Source organism: Aspergillus flavus, chromosome 5 (genome assembly GCF_009017415.1).
Source record: "Aspergillus flavus chromosome 5, complete sequence".
In the NCBI taxonomy this organism is placed as follows: domain Eukaryota; kingdom Fungi; phylum Ascomycota; class Eurotiomycetes; order Eurotiales; family Aspergillaceae; genus Aspergillus; species Aspergillus flavus.
In genome coordinates, this window is record NC_092408.1 from 3,051,446 (window position 1) to 3,072,023 (window position 20,578).

A 20,578-nucleotide genomic window follows, 5' to 3' on the forward strand; every position below is an offset into this window, starting at 1 on the left:
AAAACACAAACGCTCAAATCATACAAACTACTGCCATGTACTTTCCACTTGATTCATGGCAGTTCGTTTTGGGACAAACCCAGAAATGGATGACTTGGACTTTCGCCTATCCTCTTTGGGGCGTAATCCTCTACTCAAACCACCCCCCAGGCCCCGAGCAAGGGAAGCAAATGGGGATGTATGCCATTGATCAAGATCATCTTCATGCTGGCCAACGTTGGATAAAATATCAGGCTGTTTCCGCGACCGAGTCAAAGGACTAGTCTCACCATCCGGTGTCGGCGAGGATGGGCTCCAGGGCCTCGGAATGTTTGAGACGATGTGCTCAGGGCATTTGCAGCCACATCCGGTGGGACAGTATTGGTGTTCCTGGTCACTATCGTGCATGTCTATAGCGCCATTGGCCTTGTCATCTTGTAGCTCGGGAGATAACCCCGAAAACCAGCCCTGATGGCAGTCAAAGCAACTGACGTGGCCGCAATTGAGACAAGGAGTGAGCATTCCGTCTACTACTTCCCCGCATATAACGCAAGGAAGTTTGAGGGAAAGAGGTTGTTTCGGGTTGCAACCTTGGCAGATTGCAGGTGTAGGATCTCCCTTCATCTGCTTTTGAACTGGCGTCTCTGTCATGGGTTCACTGGTGAAAATTGACATCTGCAGAGGGCGGCCACATCGAATGCAGTGTCGTTGGATTTCCAGTCCTTGGTTACCTGCTTCCAGATTCGAGTTCACCGAACCTCTATGTCTGAGGGTTGGCAATGAAAGCGATGACCTCGGACTGTTGTAACCCCATTGACGGAAGTCCGTGTCGCTAGAGTGGTTGTTCACTCTCCCAATTTTTAGGACTTCACTGCGCTGTATATGTAGGCCCCAGATTGATAGCAGATGGGCGTACGCCTGTCGGTATGATCGATACAGACCGTCCTTCTTGCTGTCGATGAATGTATTTTGTGTGGCCTTGTCACCCTCAAAAGCGTCACGGTGTTTCAACGTCACCCGTAGCTTCGCTCGTGGCTTCGAGGCTTGTGTCTTTTCCAGTCTTTCACTTTCAGTATCAGAATGTGTCTGAGAGGTAGGAGCAGTGGGTGTGGTGAGGTAGTCAGGAACTGCTGACACAGGTTTGGATATGAAAGTACTCGTAGGCCATATACCCCCTGTCGTGTTAGGGCTGCCGCTGGGGGTTTGCTTTTTTCGGGACAACGCGCTGGCCGGTGGTGAGGCTGATGAGGGACCAAAAGTGAAAGATCGGGAAAGGGAAGAAGCAAGAACAGAGCCAAGACCCGATGCGCTACGCGGCTGAGATTGTTGGTCAGGTGAGGCAGCTATCGAGGCAGTATGGCTCATAGCCTTCCTTTCTGCTGCAAAACCGGCAGCACGTGATGCTAAAGGGGGAGTTGTGCCTGTGGAATAGGGAGGAGTCGAGTCAGGACGCCAAATTTCCGAAGACGATCGTCCAGAGCTCTGCGTGATGGGTGTAGTATGGCTGTCCTTCGGTGTGGATCCCAGGGGTGTTGTCGTATGAGATTTACTGTGCGAGGCAGCCTGAGTAGAGTAGTTATTTAACGACAAGGGCTGATCGTCTACCCTCTTTGATACTGTTTTGCTTTGACCGTACTCCTCTCTCGGCGGGTACTTCTCATGGTTTGATTCATGCAGTACACAGCTGAGCATTGCTACCATCTGTACGTCACCGACCCGTTCAAAATGTTCGAAGAGGGCAGGAACAAGCCATTGTCCACCGAAAGGATGGTCTCCCCATTGAATCACACTATTGGCAGTATCTTTTGGACGCTGGTCTTGATTTCCGAGATCATAACTCAGGTCCACGGCACTATCTTTTCTCTGCATACGCTGGGGTCTTTCACCGGTGTCCAGGCCAGATATCTGGCCAGACTTGTTGTTATTGTGCAAGACCAATTTGACGAGGCCCCATATACGAGCTAATTCATAGAAGCCATGATCGAGAGCAACTGCAGCATTGTGAGCACAAACATCTGTACCTTTACCGCAGATACGGTAGTTGTTTGCCAGTTCACGTTTTGCTGGCAGCAACTCAGTGAAGTCATGAATAGATACAGTGTTCTGTGGATTTTCAGACGCTTTCGAAGTCATCATACCAACAGTTGACCTCTGAGAATTGTCTGTGGACCGCGGCTTATATAGCCCCAGACTGCCAGCACTGCGCCATGTTTGCGGTGTTGGGAACCGGTGTTGCAGAGTCGAGAGGATACCAGAAGATCCAGAAGAGCTGGAGGTCTCCGCGTCCGAGTCATCGGAGTAGTCAGATGTACCGTCATCGGTGCTGGTCATTGTACCCGAACCCCGTGGCCCGGGCGAACTCGTTTGTAGACGGCCAAATCCCTCAAAAACCTTGTCTGCCCTCGACAGCCTCGTCATTTCCTTGAAACCTAAGTTCTCCAGCAGAGACGCCGACTTGTCCTTTTTAGTAGGGAAAAAGCAGACTAAGCGACCATCATTGGCCCAAAGAGCACCACATGCCTTGGCCACAGGTACCATTACATTGGCATTGACTGGCCGTAGCAGTTCAGAGCTCATCCCCAGTTCTTGGCTCTGAGACAGTCCTACTTCATCCTCGTCGCTTGACTCTCCCGCCTCTAGCTGGCCGCTGATGGGCGATTTGACGGTCTCGGTTGTTTCACCCAAAATCCAGGCTATGCTTTCTTCCAGGCTAGTCTCACCTAACAAATAGCGAACAACCCCTTCGAGGCAGCCTCTTTTATGAGAGAGAAAAGTTTCTGCAATGGTACGTAACTCTGCAACAAGCTTGTCGGCAAGTTCATCTGTGACAGCTGATGTCTTCTGCACACTGAACGTTGGCATTGCAGTCCTTGGGTAGTCGGCAGGGAACTTTATGTCCACTTTCAAGAAGAGCGAGTCACCTTCCGGGCCCCAAGGTCCATGCAAAGATATAGTTGCCTTCCGTTGCCTAACGTCCACGGAGTCAAAATCGACCTTGGTGAACTTCTCTCCCACATGCGTGATTTCATCACCTAAAGTTTCAACATCCCAACCCGATATTTTTACTCCTCGCATCCATGATATGGGATTCGTATCGTTCCGGATATTACTTCTGCCTTGCATGCCGATTCTTGAATCCGTGTTACCGCCCTGGGTCCACGGCCGAGTGTACGGCACTGATATGGTGTTCAACCCCAAGGCACGGGATGAGCCGGAGACAGACTCCTGAAATGCGGATAGAGAATCTGTTTCATCATGGCCTCGACTGCTATCTTCATCACGGAAGCTCTTGTAGACGGCACCATTGCGGGTGATGTTTATATTTGAGATAAATGACTTCCCCTTTTCGTAACCGACGCCACGCATGACATCCGGATCAACTCTATGCAGACGGAGTTCCCTGTCAGTCCCCCACGAAACTAGCTGGAAATCCCTGTGATCAGCTCCATCGACCACGCCTCCGCGCGCTCTCCAGAGGAATTCCTTAACTTGACCCTTATGCCCTGGGAAGCTGTGCACTAGAGGAAGGTCTTTACTAGGATCTTCACCTTCCCCAGCCCGGCGACTATATAGATGAAGATCGCTATTGCCTCTCTGCGGCATTGCTAGAACACCCCATCCAAATGGGGTGTTCCTGGCGCGCCAAACCGGAAAAGGCGTTCTTATTATCTTCTCCGGCTCTTCACCTTCGACAGTATAATCCCAAAACTTGATCGTCTTATCCAAAGCGCATGTTGTCACCGCTCCTGGGCGAACTCTATTCCAATCAACACCATAGATCTTGGTATCGTGAGCCTCGATGGACCGAATTGGATAAGCACCTTTTCTCTTGTCCCATATCCTTAGAAATTTATCATGGGAGCTGGCGATGACATTTGGATCCTGTCTGTTCCATTTAACTTGAGTTGCACCAGCAAACCAATCTGAGAACGAGATGGCAGGCCGAGAAGGAGATCGCAAATCCCAGCAATGAACAAAACTGTCCACGGCACATGTCGCTAAGGTGTCGGGATGATGAGCGGAGAAGTTTATATCTGTTATTGCGCGAGTGTGAGCATGCAGAACATGCTCAATTGAGTTCTGACAGGACTTCGTTGCCAAGTTCCACACCAATGCCTTCTGGTTCGATGTGCTGACGACCCAATAATCTCGAGCAGCGAACGGTGACCACTGAACATCCGCGACCTCCCATGGTGTATGATGAGGGAGGTATCGAGGCGGCGAATATGGCGAATCCAAATCGATGATATGAAGACCCTCCTTTGAAGCCAGAACTACATCTCGTCCACATGGCGATATTGACATGGACCCCACGGGCTGCTCCACATGGAAAGAACTATCCTCTCCAAAAGTCGGACTTTCAAATGCCGAGGTGAGCGGCCTAGGCTCATTGGGATCGACCATTGTGTAGCTGATGAGTCCCAGGTGCTCAATTTGCTGCTCCCTTTGAGTTTATTTACCGACTCCTGCCGAGGAGTACCTTGGGGATGTGTCGGGTTTCAAGTCTTCCTACAACTCATTAATAGAAAGGATTGTACGACACTAGGAAGTGCTTTCATCTCGATGGATTCGGAATCGGCTCGTCAATTGTACGAAGTGAAGGTAGCGAAAGAATTGTCACACATTGCGCAATGATACAGCACTAGTAGTTGTCTTTAAGAATCCATTGTAAGTTAAATTGATAAGGTAGAGTAATAATTTCAGCGCCAATGTTTAGTACATGTGCACACTCACACATACAACAAAGCTTGAGCCACCCCAAGGACTTGAAACTGGTAGCTATAACATCTCCGCAACTCGAGGTGGTGTGGAGACGGGCCAACCTCGAGACATCCCTATCGGGCTTAGGATAGCAAGTTGCGCTTATGGCACGTATGCGCTCCCGTGTCTAATTCAATATAGAAGGCGGTGAGATTAAGTGCCCCTCTGCCCGATGCATCTGCTGATGGCTTGGTAACCTTCATAGGATAAGTTAGGATCTTCCGGCTGTGACTAAACGGTTCCTTGCGGATCCTGGCCCCAACCTTGCATCATTTTCTCCGTGTTGGATTCTGCATCCATCTTGGGAAGCACTTGAACTCACTAGCTATAGCTGGTGCGCAGGAATAAAGAGAACTTCTGAAAACAGAACTCTAAGCCCCACCTTGGACTACACGCGGGGACATTTATCGTTTAGTTCTGGTCGTTCAAAATGGCGTTGCCGAAAAGAATAGTGAAGGAGACTGAGCGCCTTATGGCGGAGCCGTAAGTAACTTCCTCATAGTGGAAATAATGGACTATAATTAATCCTTTGACTCTCTCAGGGTCCCTGGTATCAATGCTGTGCCTCATGAAGACAACCTGCGTTATTTCGATGTATCGATCCATGGGCCGGCCCAATCTCCATATGAAGGTATAGTGCACACGCCCTCATATCGAAAAGGAAGGGCCTAGGCGGTTGCTAATTGCCGACAAAGGTGGTATCTTCCGTCTTGAACTGTTCTTGCCCGAAGATTATCCTATGACTCCTCCCAAGATTCGATTCTTGACCAAGATCTACCACCCCAACATCGACCGTCTCGGACGTATCTGCTTGGATGTCCTGAAGAGTAAGACTTCTCCAGAGACTTCTCCCAAACGGTATTTATGGGCTAATGCGTGTTAGACAACTGGTCCCCTGCGCTCCAAATCCGTACAATTCTGCTCTCTATCCAAGCCTTGCTCGGAGCTCCAAACCCAGATGACCCGCTTGCAAATGATGTCGCTCAACGCTGGAAGGAGGATGAGCCGGCTGCGATACAGACCGCTCGGGAATGGACCAGAACACATGCCATGACTTAGATTATTGAGTGACTCAACAAAATTCACTATGACGGAATATGAACCAATACGTTGTGATGTGACCATGAAAACAAAAGTTATACTGCGAGCCTAGGCCCTACCGGCAACTATCTTTTGGATCAATTTCATGCCTCCTGAGGGATCTTATATCATTTCTTTGAAAGAGAGACCCTGTTATACGTCCTCCCAATACGTCGATGATAGATTCAGCTCTGGCTCACGGCCCCTTTTGTGCTCCTGCACGACGAGGCAGTCGATGCTGCAAAAATATGGTATATAGTCTTCACATTTGCTTTGCCATCAGATCAGAGCTGCACCTTGATAGAACGATTTTATTTCTCTAGAAGTTTATATTACAAACTACCATCTTATACACTTGCATCATAGAGTTATCTTGGGCTTGAAATAGACAGCTAGTGCGGGTTTTAGCAGGTTCCCTATCATCAGTAACTACGATGCTACGTGGTTCAAAACTAGTAGAGATCGCAGTATAGGGTTTATTGGCCAAGGATGCTTATGCATGTTATTCACATAGTATACTCCAACAGGAAAAAGGAAAGTCCCGCAATGAAACCAACTGCAATTCCCCGTACCGCATTAATATCAGCATAAGATATGGAGGTAACCTCCGAGCGAGGGGTCTTCAGAAAGCCACAGCACATGGCCCGCTCTCGCATCATTCACTACTCCCTCCATCTGCGTAGAAACGGATAAAGCCCCCAAACGTAAATAGCACCATGCCTCCAAATCCTGATAACAGGTGTGATTATACTCCGTCGACTATCCCTCACACTCTCATCCCCTAACAGCAAATAGTAGTCGAACACGCGGCCCTATAAGCAGCAACCGACATATCAGACATCATGAAAAACAAATCCAAAGGCAGATCGAAGGGTAAAGGAATGAACAAACTCAAGAAAGACCACACCAACAACAACAACAACAACAACAACAACAAAGACAGGTAAGAATCATGAGACTATTCAATTTTCCTTCCTTACTACGCCCCTTTTTCAGTACGTGGCTGAAACATCTCAGTATCGGCTTCACGACCTCGAGCGAAACAATCACTGAGGTGAACTCAGGCAGGCTCTCAGAGATCACAACCCAAATTGAAACATCCCTTCGAATCGAAGACGATGCCCTTAACAAGTCACTACTTTCCAAAACCGAGGATATCAACGCAGAAACGACAAAGAAGGAAAATGAAGCCAACACCAACGGCGATGGGGGGTTACCTAGAGTAGGCTCGCTCAAAAGACGGTTGAAGATGACCTTCACTGGCAGCCCCTTGAAACTGCCCGGCGACTCCGATAGGCACAGCTGCCATATTCACTCCCAGGATAAAGTGACTCGCTCGGAACGTTCTGGTTCCGGCACTGCTAGTTTGACGGATAGCAACACAATAGGGACGCATGGGAGTATTCACAGCCCGACAAAGCAGTCCCCGACTACTCCTCCTACCCCCAAATATTTGAAGTACATCAGGGCGACTAACGGTAAGTCTGTTCAGTCATTTTATGAAGTGTCTTACTTGTGGCTTGTTAGTGATTGATTGGTTTCTGACTCTGATATCTGAATAGATTATATCTTTCTGGATCTGGACTTCCTGGAGACAGATAACCCCAACAAGGTCATTCAAGGCGGCTCTCTATCTGCGATGGAGGATACGAAGCGGCAAGCTCCTGGAGTGAGCCCTTCAGGAAAGAGACCTCCAGAGACAGGGGATAAAGATATCAAAAAGGGCCTTCAAAAACAAGTAAGTAGATCTCATTGGAAACGAAGCTGATAAAGTTATTGACGTTATCAGATCGACCAAGTCCGTAGCCTCACTGGAACTGAGGTGAAAACCGTCTCTTCCACTGATTCCAAGTCACCACGCAGAGTGGATGACAGCCGACAATGGAATACCGTGAACCTCAGGTGCACTACTTGTCGTGGTAGCTGCCCAATCTGTAGTGTGGCATGCTGCAGATATGCAGAAGCTAAGCAGACAATTGCCGACACGGAAGCTAAGCCCGAGAAATCCGACAATGCAAGACAGATATTGCAGAAAATTGAGGGGCTGGGTTCGCATGTCAAAGACATGAGTACCTTTTCCCTATGTAGTGAACCTGGAGGCTGCGGCAGACGTGTATGTCCGAGCTGTTGTGGTAGATGCCCAAGTGAGATGTGTGGTGATATTCAGTGCAAGGTAGTTTTCTTTCTTTTTTGTCTGCTTTTAAGTCACTTACGAGTACCTATATGGTGGTTAACGTTACTTGCTCTAGGAATGCAAGCCAAATCCTTGGGAACTCTGCGATTGGCACGATTGAAGATATGGGATTGGAAGTGAACCGGCTTGGCTACGGAAGGCACACTGGAAAAGCCTCTTGTCTGGGTGAATATTGCTGAGAACTTAGATGAGTTTCAAGAGCGAGCGGAGTTTGATTTATGCTGAGATATCAGGTCATCTTTCACATGTATTGAAGCCGAATCTCTATGGACGAGGGGGCCTTTAATCGAACAATTCATGATGTCAACATGAGAACCAAGCGTAAAAGTATGGCCACTAGTCCCAGTAGCATCAAGACATAAATCAATATATCGTGAATAACAATTATCCCCCAATTACTATAGTCACCCCAGATGTCTCATAGAAGTTGAAGTTGCAAACGGGGAAGGGCAGACGAGGTCACGTGTCGCACTTTAGCGAGGCTCCGCACCGCACCACAATTGTGTCAGCGTCTCGCGAACAGCTCGCCGCAGCGACCGATACGATACAACCACCCAACGCCAACCGACAACATCTCGTTGCGCATCTCCGACGTTCAAGATGCGTACCTACGACGATTCTTTCAGCGGTCAGAAGATCTACCCTGGAAAGGTGCGTTGTGTCCACTTCCGCAAGAGACAACGCTCTCTTCCCATATCGAAAATACGAAACCCTTGCCCAGGCTACCCCGAGCCAGCCAATCCGCCCCCAATACCAAAAAAATCATACACAAAAAAATATACGAAATTTATCAGGATATATTCGTTGACATTTAGACAATTATAGGGTAAGCTGTACGTCCGTGGCGACAGCAAGATCTTCCGCTTCCAGAATGGAAAGTCCGAGTCCCTCTTCCTCCAGCGCAAGAACCCCCGCCGCATCTCCTGGACTGTCCTCTACCGTCGCCAGCACAAGAAGGGTATCTCTGAAGTCAGTACCGCCAAGTTTTCCCCATGGTTGAAGTTGTTTCTTTGGTTTTCCGGAAGGGTCCGACATGTCGGGACTTGAGTTGGGTCCGGTGATGGAACATGGACATGTCAACTAGCACGATGCGGAAACATCGGAAAGGAGCCGGGATGTATCTGCAGGTGACGAAGCGTTGGGACAGGATCAGAAATGCTGACGGGATATCTTTCAATGCATACAGGAAGTCGCTAAGAAGCGTACCCGCCGTGCCGTCAAGTCCCAGCGTGCTATCGTTGGTGCTTCCCTCGACGTGATCAAGGAGCGCCGCAACCAGCGCCCTGAGGCCCGTGCTGCTGCTCGCCAGCAGGCCATCAAGGACGCCAAGGAGAAGAAGGCCGCTTCCGAGAAGGCTAAGAAGGCCGAGAAGGCCAAGAACGCTGCCGCCGGCAAGGGTACCGCCCAGCGCATCCAGAGCAAGCAGGGTGCTAAGGGCTCTGCCCCCAAGGTTGCCGCCAAGTCTCGTTAAACGGAATAGAAGCGGTTTGGCTTGGGCTGGGGAGTATGAAGGAATTCGGGAGGCTTCTGGAGCTGGAATTTGTGTTTCCTTCACAAAATTTATGCAATAAATCGGCGTATGTGCTATGGTTTCTTGCGGACGAGATTCCCGCACGGCTCTCAGATAGGCTCTGTCATTGTGCGCCATGGTATTTACCAGGAAATGGAAAAATGGATGTGACATGATAGCCGTTTTTGTCGCTCTGGGCCTGTAGATTCCTGTACGGGTTTTTTAGTTTACGATGTGACATAATGTCATAATTGGATTTAGATTGTTCTCACGATGTTCCCATACGTAAGAACTCTTATCTTATCTAGTACAGGTCTTCCCTTGGCGTTGCGCTACTGTTCTTCCTATGTGATGAAGTAGGAATATCAGACTATCTTTGCCAGTGAGGGGCTAGAAGCATTTTGAAATATCGACATTATAACATTATTGCGACCCTCTAATATGTTGTCTATAAAATGGATGGCAGTAACAAGGCATCCTAGCTCTATCCAAGTGAACATGATGGCGACTACCCCTGGGCAATCAATTCGACAAAAGTATAAATGTCTCCACGCGAATATGCCCATCTCTCGAAATTGGGTCATCGAGACGAAGTCGACAGGTCGAGAGCCACTCGTGCCATGCACCATCAAGAGTGTCCGCTCCTCTGACCTTTCTTGAGTATACTCGACTGAGTCCCACTAGAGAGAAGCCCAAGAATAGGCGAGCCAATTCGCCAAGCAATCGTGTCCCGAACACCAGGCCTTGTAAACCCGAACAAGAATTCTTGAGAAGGCCCCTCACGAATTATGAAGGATTCTCACAGACAAACCCTGTACCATTTATCTGAACGCCAGTATAAGTCCCATTAAACGCGAAGTCTAATTCTAGTAGTAGTGGGCCATTTCCAGGCCGGCACGCTTAAAGCCACACTTGAGGTAGAAGCCCTCATTGTGTTCGGAGCAATCAAGGATGCTCTATAAGGAAAGATTAGCAACAGGGACATTCTAAGAAAAAAGGGGGTTCAAGCGAAGCATACCTTGTAACAACCGACGTTAGCAGCCACGTAGTCCAAAGCCTGGATGAGCCTCAAGCCCAATTTCTTTCCCTGCTGCGACTGATCAACGGCAATATCTTCGATGTGCCCAACCATGCCAAGAGAGTGGATGAACTTCCGCTCGACAAGCAAACTGCCGGTACCGACGACACGGTCCGTGTTATCGCAGATCACAAGCAAGTAATACTCGTCATTACGGGCAGAGATCCAGTCAAACCGCTGGCTCCATTGCTCCTCAGTGATGTCGCCGACGGTGGTCAACACACGGAGGACATCGAGGAAACCCCGCTTGTAGTCGGAACGGCGAACAGGACGGATAGTGTATCCCTCTGGGAGAGCAGCGACCACTTCAGGAGAGATCAAGGAACTCGAGAAGAGAGGGGCGTCGTCGGTTTGGGAGTTCATGGTGGGTTTGACGGAGACTGCAATAGGGGCAGGAGTCGTGGTAGTAGTGGTAAGGTTGGTCATTGTGATTTGTAGATAAATACTGTAGTAGTGGTTCAAATGGTGATCGGTTAAAGGAGCGAGCCGTGAATTTAAGTCTGGATGATCGATGGAGCTAATCGATCACTGTCCGCTGGTCTTTTTAGGGGTAGACAGAACTATGCGGTGTGAAACACAGTGGGGTCGGGTCCCGATTAGATTTATTGATCTTTTGACCGAACAAGGACAACGTCGAAAAGAGTGGAAAGAGAGATTCAAATTAGAATGAAGAAAGAGCGAGACACAAGAGTAATCCTCTACGCTCAATTACTAGAGGCTCAGCGAGAGACGAATGCTTGGAAGAAGGATGTGAGAACAAACTGAAATTCCCAGGTGGGGACAGAACAGGTATTTATCGATAAACAAAAATTACTTACCATGGATTTAAGTTGGGACCTGAGACGCTCGATACCAAAGTACTTGAAATCTGTTAGTACAGATTTGAAGAGATTTCCATTCCAAACAAGCGAGAAAAAAAATAAATAAAAAATACAGTCGCCTTTCACAGCCACTGTGCTATACCTCTCGGTGCTGAAGATGCTACTAATGCATGCATGTAATTGGGAGCTACTAATTTTTCTCAATCCAGCGCATTCTACAGGGCAACAGCGGGCGCACTATCTGGTTGGCGCAGCTACCAATGGAATTCCAAAAATAACTCCAGGACTTGGAATCCTGTAGCCACTGCCTGATAAATCAAAAATACACCAATTCTAAAAATAAAATTCGTACAACAGCATTTTTATCTGTATACACTAGAATACATCACAACATATCTGAAAGGAAAAAATGCTAATTTCGCTATATCTTAAACTGAACCAATCCATTCTAACCCCCTTTTCGTCATTTAGGTATCAAAATGCACCCCTCTATTTCTTCTCCTTAGGAGCAAGCATCAGCTCAGGGCGGACATGGGTGTCGAAGTCCTCCTCGCTAAGGGCCTGCAGCTCCATAGCACTCTGCTTCAGAGTGAGACCCTTCTTGTGGGCGTTCTTAGCGACCTTGGACGCCATGTCGTAACCGATAACGGGGTTCAAGCAGGTGACGAGCATCAGACTGGGGAGGCGTTAGTCTAGTTAAGGCATTTTAACGTAAGCGAAGGAATTACATACCTCTCGTGGAGCAGGGAGTTGATTCTGGGCTCGTTGGCCTCGAGACCGTGCACCAGGTTCTTCTCGAAGCTCTTCATGCCATCCGAAAGAATGCGCGAGCTGTGCAGAAGGTTGCGGATCATGACGGGCTTGAACACGTTAAGCTCGAACTGACCGTTCATACCACCAACGGTAGCAGCGACGTGGTTACCCATAACTTGGGAGCAGATCATGGTAAGGGACTCGCACTGAGTGGGGTTGACCTTTCCAGGCATGATAGAGGAGCCGGGCTCGTTCTCGGGGAGGATCAGCTCGCCCAGACCGCAACGAGGTCCAGAACCGAGGTAACGGATATCCTGGGCGATCTTGAAGAGAGAGCAAGCAAGGGTGTTAAGGGAACCAGAGGCCTCGACGATCGCATCGTGAGCAGCGAGAACCTCGAACTTGTTGGGGGCGGTCTTGAATTCGGTGCCAGTCATCTTGGTGACCTCGGCGGCAATGGCCTCATCAAAGCCCTTGAAGGTGTTCAGACCAGTACCGACAGCAGTTCCACCCTGAGCAAGATAGCGGAGGTGGGGAAGAGAGTTCTGAACGCGCTCAATGTTGCGATCAAGCTGGGCAACGTAGCCGGAGAACTCCTGACCAAGAGTAAGAGGAGTAGCATCCTGCAGATGGGTACGACCGATCTTGATGATCTTCTCAAAGTTCTCCACCTTCACCTGGAGAGCATCGCGAAGGCTCTTGAGGGAAGGCAGCAAAGTTCCCTCGAGCTCCAAAACAGCAGCGATGTGCATAGCAGTAGGGAAAGAGTCGTTGGAGGAAGCAGACATGTTGACGTGGTCGTTGGGGTGCACAGGCTTCTTAGATCCCATCTTGCCACCCAAGATCTCGATGGCACGGTTCGAGATGACCTCGTTGGAGTTCATGTTGGACTGGGTGCCGGAACCAGTCTGCCAAACGACAAGAGGGAAGTGGTCCATGAGCTTGCCCTCGGCAACCTCGGCGGCAGCCTTCTGAATAGCCTCACCAATCTTGGGGTCTAGAACACGCGGGGAATCGTTAGAAATGTTTTACTATAACATCATGCTGGTAAAGATATGCGTACCAAGGCCAAACTTCATGTTCACGGTAGCAGCAGCACCCTTCAGGATACCGAAAGCCTTGACAACACCCTCAGGCATACGGTCCTGAGGCTGGTTGATGTCAAAGTTACCCAGGGAACTATTCTCAGATTGATTAGCCTCTGTATATCCTCTTGCTTGCGGCTCGGTGAGAGCTTCTCGAGGCGGCTTCTTACCGCTGGGTCTGGGCACCCCAGTACTTGTCGGCAGGGACCTATCACAACATACGATTAGACCTTTGAAGACAACCCAGTGTTATGTAGGAGATAATCTCACCTCAATCTCGCCAAAGGCGTCAGTTTCAACGCGAGTTTCCGAAGCCTGTGAGGAGAGGAACTGTCAGCATTGTGGGTTGGAAAACCGTACTCTTCCGCTAGAAGCAAAACCATTGCTACAGCACTGAGCGGAGAGTACAATGACTAGTATTCTTCCATCATAAAGCCCAGTATGCGTACCATTCTTGCGGTTGTACCAAAAGTTCTCTTGCTGGAGATGGTGTTCAAGGACTGAAGGCGGGGGAACTGGAGTTGTCGGCTATTGGTGCTCAGAGCGCGACGGCAACCGAGAGAAGCGGGGGACCGGGCAGCACAAGCTAAAGCAGAGCGTGCGACTGCGGGGGAACTGGCAGACGCTCTCGATGCTGCATGCGCCAAAGAAGCCATCGACCGCACCGCGGCTCGAAAGTTCGAGGGTGCCAACATGATGGAGCTAGACAAGGATGATTTTGTTTAGTTTTGTACTCATTAGGTCAATGGCTCTGAATTGGGAAGACAAAAGTCGTATAAATACCTCAAATTATGTGTGTCTATAAGAATAACAATAAAAGTACAAGAATGAATATATTAGGAGAAGAAACACAGAAAGGAGAAAAAAGAAAGCAAACTCGAAGGTACTGCATTCAGCAATTATTCCATTGCTTTTCCGATTCCGCTGCCGAAATCCCCCGGCCCGGTAACGCGATGACCATACATACAGAAAATCATTACCTAGCGAAGATCCCGATGTGTATGGTATGGTAACCATCCTCGCCGGGTAAACCATGATCCTCCTCTATATACATACATCATAACAGCAAGTTCCTTCTCCATGGCAATAATCACCTTTTTATTATACGATGTTCCCGCTTCACAGATACCATCCAAATGGGGGGTAATACTGGTACCTCAGGCATACACATCATTCCTACTCTACAGTGTACAACCAGCAGCCTCCAGCTTCCCAGCTTTCCAGCTTCAGCTTCTCCTTCGTCTCGTAGACGGTCCATTTCCGCTGTGAACGCTAGGGCTAGCGCGAGACCTAAGCTGGAAGCTAGCATAAAGTTGATTCTCCAGTCCTGTGCACTCAGTCAGCGCTTGCATGCTCAGCATCTACCAAAGTTCTAGCCATCATGCGCACACACCTCCTCTGACTATGCTGGTCGAGGCACTTCCAGGATGCTTGTGGAGATATGTCATCCTTGCCGTTGGCAGTGCCGGTATAAATTTTATTTCTCGGTACGACTCATATGGCCAGTTAACCCGATTAAACCGCCCCTCTGGGGTGAAGACATTGTTTGAATCACACGCAGGCACATTCAAAATTTGCAAGCGTAGTGGGATGTTAACATCCCTGCAAAGATGGACGGACACTGCTGACAGATAACCTCTTACCACCGACTGCCATCCGATGTGGGTTAATTTTGAACTTCTCGACCTTCTGAAACCGGATTCAGATTGATAGTTAGTCCGCCTGTAGCTGAAATCCGTGGGTATACAACGATCCCAGGAGGGCAGTGGCTTACCCAGTTGAACGCGGCCCAGCAGTGGGTGCAATGCCTATTCTGGGGGGCAAGTTGATAGTCGATTCAAATGCTTCCGGACCCGTAGCACGGCTATACTGGTAGCATATCTCGCCGGACTTTCTTTAAACTTCTCGATCGGCACTTCATGTATATGTAGGTGGCTCACAGTGTATTCTTTATTGTGTTCGACATAGATTTGGTCCAAGCGAGGAAGCAGTTTGGGAGCAATACTGTTATATATAAAGTGGTCGAATGATGGTTGGTAGACGTAATGAATGTAGATTTGGACCCCCAAGTTGTTTGAAAAATATGGCTATAGCTTGATTACAGTCATAAGATATTTGTAAATTTATAAACCGAAGGCTTCTGTATTGTTCAACTAAAAGATAGTTATTAAGATCAAGGGTCTAATTGAACACGCGTTGAGGCCTCTACGATGTATATACTCCATACATACATCGGAGTAGCTTCGCTTACTCCGTAGAAGTTGAATCTGACACCCTTCCAACCCCCCTCCCTATTATCAGCCGACGTGACCTCGAATCGGAAGAGACCATCATTCAGCCTAACCTAGAGAGTACAGTCAGCACCCTACCCATGTACAAGCCGTCATTCATTCAACTCGTACCACTTTCCGCCTTGTCAATTTCACTGTTGGCCTTGGGTGGCCCTACCACATCTACGATGTGGTCACCCTAATATGAGCGGAACACTGTTAAGTTGAATATGTATTCCCCCTATGGACTATTGCATTATATCTAGTTCAGTTGACATACTTATCTCACCTATCCTACTATATCCATACTCAATAAACTAATCTATTTCTCTCGATCAGGTTTCCTACGAATATATATAGCAACATCGTACCGCTAGTCCAATAACTCTCGGGTGTTATTACTGAGTTCCAGATGGTTCACTGCGTTACTAGCAAATTATATCATAGTTCACACCATGACAAAAAATCTTGCATATTGCTGGTTAGCTAAATGCGCGTCGACAAGTATCTCTACCTTCACTGGTGCCAAGGCGCCCAAAGGCACTCTTGGGAAGGAGAAGGCGACACAAAAAGCACGAAAGAAAAAGAAACTATCAACTAAGGCCTAACTGGCTGTGCCTGCATTGTGGCATTTCGTGACCTAATTGTCCTTTGATTTGGAACATCTCAGGCCTTCCGTTGAAATATCCGTGGCAAGCCTTGATATGGAGGGTCTACCACTATCCGACAGGTGACAATCTCCCTTACTTTCACCTTTAGGTCAAGGAAATAACCTCGCCATAGGTCATATGCTCTTCTACTTCCAACCCTTCCAAAGATGCGTGTGATCCCAGTACCGTCATCATTGAAAGCATCTACCAAAAGGATACATCGCCCTCGACCAGTCAGGGAGCGTTTTCCTACTCGATCTCCATGGTACGGCCCACAATTCAGGAACTATCCATCGCTAAGCGCGTTTTGCCGTCGGGTATTGTCGCCCGCCTGCGACGGCAAATTATGAGACTAAAAAAAAAGGAAAAAAAGAGGCAATATTTAATGTTAGCGGATAACTAGGCCGGCGATATCGGGCCAATGCCACTACTAATATATCACACTAGCCATTGAGTCATGCAGAAAACCAATTCTGTAATCTGATTACTTATTTTGGCAGTATAGACAAGACTTGAGTGACCTCGTCTTCCATATCTAAGCAGCATCTTCTCCACTCTCTTCCGTTTGTGACCCCCTTCTTTCGCAATCGCAACACTCCCCTGGGAGAAATCAATTGAGTGAACTTCCGTGAGACTACTGTATAACGTCATAACCACCATGACTGTTTTAAGTACCTTGGCCCCGGTGCCGGCGGATGAGATCTTCGCCTTGAACCGCGCCTATGCCAACGACGACTACCCCCAGAAGGTCAGTCTCGGTGTGGGTGTCTACCGTACAGACGATGGCAAGCCATGGCCGCTGCCCGTTGTCCGTGAGGCAGAGAAGCGCCTACTTGCCGAGGACAACCTCTTCAGACATGAATATACCGCTATCGAAGGCGACATTCCCTTCCTCGAGCTGGCTCGAGACCTGATGTTCGGCTTCGATGCGAAAGACACCTCCGACAAGGTCAAGTCGACCAAGGGCCGCATTGGCTCTGTCCAGGCTGTCGCAGGTACCGGCGCCAACCACCTCGGTGCTCTCTTCCTCTCACACCTTATGAAGCCCAAGAACGTCTGGCTCTCCAACCCGTCCTGGGCCAACCACCTGACCATCTGGGAGCTTGCTGGCGTCCCCAGGAAGACCTACCCATACTACAAGGCCGCCACTCGCTCCTTCGACTTCGAAGGCATGATGTCTACCCTCGAAGCCGAGGCCCAGCAAGGAGACGTCATCCTCCTCCATGCCTGCGCTCATAATCCCACCGGTCTCGACCCAAACAAGGAGCAATGGAAGGCTATTGCTGACCTGTGCGAGCGCAAGAAGCTCTTCCCCTTCTTCGACTCCGCATACCAGGGTTTCGCCTCCGGTTCGGCCGACGAGGATGCCTGGGCTGTCCGGTACTTCCTCAACGAGAAGCCCCAGATGGAAATGTGCGTTGCCCAGAGCTTCTCGAAGAACTTCGGTCTCTACGGCCAGCGTGTCGGTGCTTTCCACTACGTCCTGAACGACGGTGCCCAGAACCTCCGCGACATTGTCGTCAACAACCTCTGTCACTTCATCCGTGGAGAGTACTCCATGGGTCCCACCGGTGGATGCAGCATCGTTAAGAAGGTCCTGACTGACGAAGAACTCACTGCCCAGTGGCATGAAGATCTGAAGGTCATGAGCTCCCGTATCAGAACCATGAGACAGGCACTATACAATGAGCTCATCAAACTTGAGACCCCCGGAACATGGAGACACATCGTTGAACAGGTAATAACAAAACTACCCATAACCACTTTTGACACCGTCCCAAGCCAAGACTAACATTTTTTACCTTCCAGAACGGAATGTTCTCCTACACCGGCCTGACCCCCTCTCAAGTCTACGCTCTGAAGGACAAGTATCACATTTACCTTCTCAAATCCGGCAGAGCCTCCATCAGCGGCCGTAAGTCATTTATTTCATCCACCGCGCAAGAAGAATGTCTTTACTAATAAACTATTTCCACACAGTGAGCGAGAAGAACGTCACCTACGTAGCTCAGGCTATCAACGACGTTGTCCGCAACGTCAACTAAGCATGTATTGTTATGCTGATGATTACAACGAGGAACGAAACAAAACAAGGAAAGAAAAAAACAAGCGACGCTCAGTACATATCTAACGTGTCTTTGTCGTACATATGAGGATTCAAAGCATATCGGCGCAATAGTTGGCATTCTTTACTTGCATTTTATGTGAAGGTCGGGAAGGGTCCTTCCATGCCAGGGGACATTGTCAGATAGTATGATGTACGTGTACTGGAGTGTGCACGACAGGATAGATGTACTTCTTGATTAGATATATATATAGCATTTCAAATGATCATGGAAATTTACGATGAGATCAACAGAAACCCTACTATATAATATGGAGAACTTTATAATATCAGATAAATCCTGCAGCATTAGAAGCTACCTCTATAATACAAACAAGACACAAGAGCGCAGAAGGGGTAAGATATGAAATGTATAAAAGAGGCATACATTAGGAAACGTCGTGCCGCGAGAGACTCATCTACTAGCATATTGGCTATACAATTACAGACTTCGATGAACTCCAAGTCTTGAACAGCATAAGAAGAGGAGGAAAAGAAAACAGGGAAAAGAGACATAAGGAAAACGCTCACATAGACCCATTAAAGAGGGACTTCATTGAAGTCCCCTTCGCCTTCTTTTCCCTTGCCCTTCTTCACCTCATCACCTGATGACTCTTCTTTTGTTTCTTCTACCTTCTCTTGTGCATCCTCTTCCTTCTCTTCATTATCAGCCTTATCCTCTTTCTCAGATGAACCTGCTGTTTCCGCGGCATCGGCATCCCCATTTTGCTCGGCATGGCCGTTAGGGGTCGGCTCCGGGGACGCTGCAGCCTCGCTCTCATCCTTGGGAGGAGGCGGCGGAGGCTGTTCATCTTCATCATCCGAAGGTCCTTCCGAGTCCTCAGCTCTCGGTTGACCGCTCATGCCGGCGCCAGGGAACGGAGTAATTGGCGGCTCAGCGATAGACTCCTGTCTCTCTCGTGTCGGCTGAGGCTGGAGACTCAGTCTCGACTGGGACTGGGACTGAGACTGGATATGATTCTGTGTGTTGGCAGTCATGGTAGACATGGTACGCTGATGTTGTGTTGACGCATGAATAGGACCCAGCTGTCTGGCCTTGGGGTCGGCATTTAGATAGTAGCCACGGACACTCACGATAGTGCCCTCAGCTTCACACGCATCGACCCATTCCGGCGTCACGACGGGGATATTCATCTCAACAGCCTTCTCCCACAGCGGGCCTTTCCCTTCCGTGCACACGAAGTGAGTCGTATCGATGCGGACTGTATCGATCAGCTTGCCGCCGATGCGATCCAGCGCAGCACCAAGTGCCTCCTTCTGCTGTTCCGGCAGAACACCCGCCGTAACCGTGATACCGGAGAGATCGGTCATCTTGTGCGTCCGACATGTCAGCTTCTCTGACTGGTATGTGCCGGCGGTTGTGCGCAGGACCAAGTGGAAGGTGTATTCGGTGTGGATTGCCAGTCCGCTGATCTTGGTGGAGCGTGTCTCGAGGGGTCGCGGGATGGATCCGGCTTTGGAGCCATTGCGATAGAGTGAGAGGGATTTCAGAGATGCTGTGGCCAGGTCGATCGGATCCCACTCCAGTACTAGCGAGGTCTGGGTTGCGTTGCGGAGTCGCAGTATCGGCGGGGAGGGCGTTTTGACGCCGTATGTGCTGAGGATGCGTTTCTGAAGACTTTGGAATCCGGTGGCGCTGGCTTCTTCGGCGGAGTGATTGCGCGCTACGGTGATGTCGACGATGCTGCCGGATGTGATGTTGTTAGGGAGGAGAACGGAGGGAAACTCGATCTGTAATAATAGCGTTAGTACTTGCGAAATGGACAAGTATTGGAACTGTCGCAAATGCAGTGATGTTGTTTCATGGTTGAATAGATGAGTCAGAGATCGAGGGGTCTCAAAGGGGTGAAACAGTCGCATCAATTGCAGCAAGAGAGGGGACGACTTACCAGTCGGTTATCCTGTGTCAAGAGGACGGCGACTCCAGCGTCTACCTTGCCCACTGTCAAGGAGACCAGCATCTTGGAAGATAAGAAAAAGAAGTTAATCGATTATTGATGGCGCATAAAAGAAAGATAAGATTGGGTAATAAGAAAGGGTTGATTGATATCTTGGGAGGTTAGTGCTACAACTGCTTCTAGTCCGTTGTTGTCTTGCTTCCAGGCCTCGAGAGGATCGGCAAGTTAGCGAATGTGCCAAGGAGGCAGTGCCGCGCGTTATATCTCCGAGTCCCTGTACTTATGGGGAATGTCCTCCACTATTCTTGTTTACTCAGTCATGTTTTATATGATTGCTCGCAAATGATGGGCTTGTGCTACCACATTTGAAGCAA

General features: G+C 49.0%; 9 protein-coding genes across 9 annotated transcripts; 5 read left to right on the forward strand and 4 right to left on the reverse strand.

Annotated features, from left to right (window-relative positions):
- Window positions 1–27: 27 nt before the first annotated feature.
- Window positions 28–4,383, reverse strand: F9C07_8807 (WD repeat protein; the record flags this gene model as incomplete). Its single annotated transcript, XM_041286499.1, has 1 exon — window positions 28–4,383. One exon carries the CDS (start codon window positions 4,381–4,383, stop codon window positions 28–30), a length of 4,356 nt encoding a protein of 1,451 aa, XP_041147999.1.
- A 787-nt stretch (window positions 4,384–5,170) lies between these two features.
- On the forward strand, window positions 5,171–5,799 carry F9C07_8808 (ubiquitin-protein ligase; the record flags this gene model as incomplete). The annotated part of the gene is made up of 4 exons (XM_041293137.1): window positions 5,171–5,223; window positions 5,283–5,371; window positions 5,436–5,567; window positions 5,624–5,799. The coding sequence occupies 4 exons, from the start codon at window positions 5,171–5,173 to the stop codon at window positions 5,797–5,799; spliced, it is 450 nt and encodes a 149-aa protein (XP_041148000.1).
- Window positions 5,800–6,234: 435 nt separating this feature from the next.
- On the forward strand, window positions 6,235–7,480 carry F9C07_1685683 (uncharacterized protein). Its single transcript, XM_071508316.1, has 3 exons — window positions 6,235–6,559; window positions 6,619–6,763; window positions 6,838–7,480. The coding sequence occupies exons 2-3, from the start codon at window positions 6,663–6,665 to the stop codon at window positions 7,352–7,354; spliced, it is 618 nt and encodes a 205-aa protein (XP_071364542.1). The 5' UTR covers window positions 6,235–6,559; window positions 6,619–6,662; the 3' UTR covers window positions 7,355–7,480.
- A 1,018-nt stretch (window positions 7,481–8,498) lies between these two features.
- Window positions 8,499–9,795, forward strand: F9C07_2093938 (60S ribosomal protein eL24). Its single transcript, XM_041293139.2, has 3 exons — window positions 8,499–8,665; window positions 8,840–8,983; window positions 9,201–9,795. Exons 1-3 carry the CDS (start codon window positions 8,615–8,617, stop codon window positions 9,483–9,485), a joined length of 480 nt encoding a protein of 159 aa, XP_041148002.1. The 5' UTR covers window positions 8,499–8,614; the 3' UTR covers window positions 9,486–9,795.
- Window positions 9,796–10,390: 595 nt separating this feature from the next.
- F9C07_8811 (glucosamine 6-phosphate N-acetyltransferase) lies at window positions 10,391–11,028 on the reverse strand (the record flags this gene model as incomplete). Its single annotated transcript, XM_041293149.1, has 2 exons — window positions 10,391–10,480; window positions 10,543–11,028. The coding sequence occupies 2 exons, from the start codon at window positions 11,026–11,028 to the stop codon at window positions 10,391–10,393; spliced, it is 576 nt and encodes a 191-aa protein (XP_041148003.1).
- Window positions 11,029–11,912: 884 nt separating this feature from the next.
- Window positions 11,913–13,956, reverse strand: F9C07_8812 (putative fumarate hydratase; the record flags this gene model as incomplete). Its single annotated transcript, XM_071511826.1, has 6 exons — window positions 11,913–12,099; window positions 12,156–13,173; window positions 13,240–13,355; window positions 13,432–13,469; window positions 13,532–13,591; window positions 13,711–13,956. The coding sequence occupies 6 exons, from the start codon at window positions 13,954–13,956 to the stop codon at window positions 11,913–11,915; spliced, it is 1,665 nt and encodes a 554-aa protein (XP_071364543.1).
- A 2,022-nt stretch (window positions 13,957–15,978) lies between these two features.
- Window positions 15,979–16,139, forward strand: F9C07_8813 (uncharacterized protein; the record flags this gene model as incomplete). The annotated part of the gene is made up of 1 exon (XM_071511827.1): window positions 15,979–16,139. Exon 1 carries the CDS (start codon window positions 15,987–15,989, stop codon window positions 16,137–16,139), a length of 153 nt encoding a protein of 50 aa, XP_071364544.1. The 5' UTR covers window positions 15,979–15,986.
- Window positions 16,140–16,839: 700 nt separating this feature from the next.
- Window positions 16,840–18,226, forward strand: F9C07_8814 (putative aspartate transaminase; the record flags this gene model as incomplete). The annotated part of the gene is made up of 3 exons (XM_041286496.1): window positions 16,840–17,919; window positions 17,991–18,096; window positions 18,162–18,226. 3 exons carry the CDS (start codon window positions 16,840–16,842, stop codon window positions 18,224–18,226), a joined length of 1,251 nt encoding a protein of 416 aa, XP_041148005.1.
- Window positions 18,227–18,825: 599 nt separating this feature from the next.
- On the reverse strand, window positions 18,826–20,267 carry F9C07_8815 (putative chitin biosynthesis protein; the record flags this gene model as incomplete). The annotated part of the gene is made up of 2 exons (XM_041293151.1): window positions 18,826–20,037; window positions 20,196–20,267. 2 exons carry the CDS (start codon window positions 20,265–20,267, stop codon window positions 18,826–18,828), a joined length of 1,284 nt encoding a protein of 427 aa, XP_041148006.1.
- Between the last annotated feature and the right edge of the window lie 311 nt (window positions 20,268–20,578).

What these genes read in the sequence shown, in the direction of transcription:
- F9C07_1685683 (XM_071508316.1), top strand. Translation starts at nt 6,663, where the DNA reads ATGAAAAACAAATCCAAAGGCAGATCGAAGGGTAAAGGAATGAACAAA. An exon ending in AACAACAACAACAAAGACAG is followed by an intron (nt 6,764 to 6,837) that starts GTAAGAATCATG and finishes GAAACATCTCAG; the next exon opens with TATCGGCTTCACGACCTCGA.
- F9C07_2093938 (XM_041293139.2), top strand. Translation starts at nt 8,615, where the DNA reads ATGCGTACCTACGACGATTCTTTCAGCGGTCAGAAGATCTACCCTGGA. An exon ending in AGAAGATCTACCCTGGAAAG is followed by an intron (nt 8,666 to 8,839) that starts GTGCGTTGTGTC and finishes AGACAATTATAG; the next exon opens with GGTAAGCTGTACGTCCGTGG. An exon ending in ACAAGAAGGGTATCTCTGAA is followed by an intron (nt 8,984 to 9,200) that starts GTCAGTACCGCC and finishes CAATGCATACAG; the next exon opens with GAAGTCGCTAAGAAGCGTAC.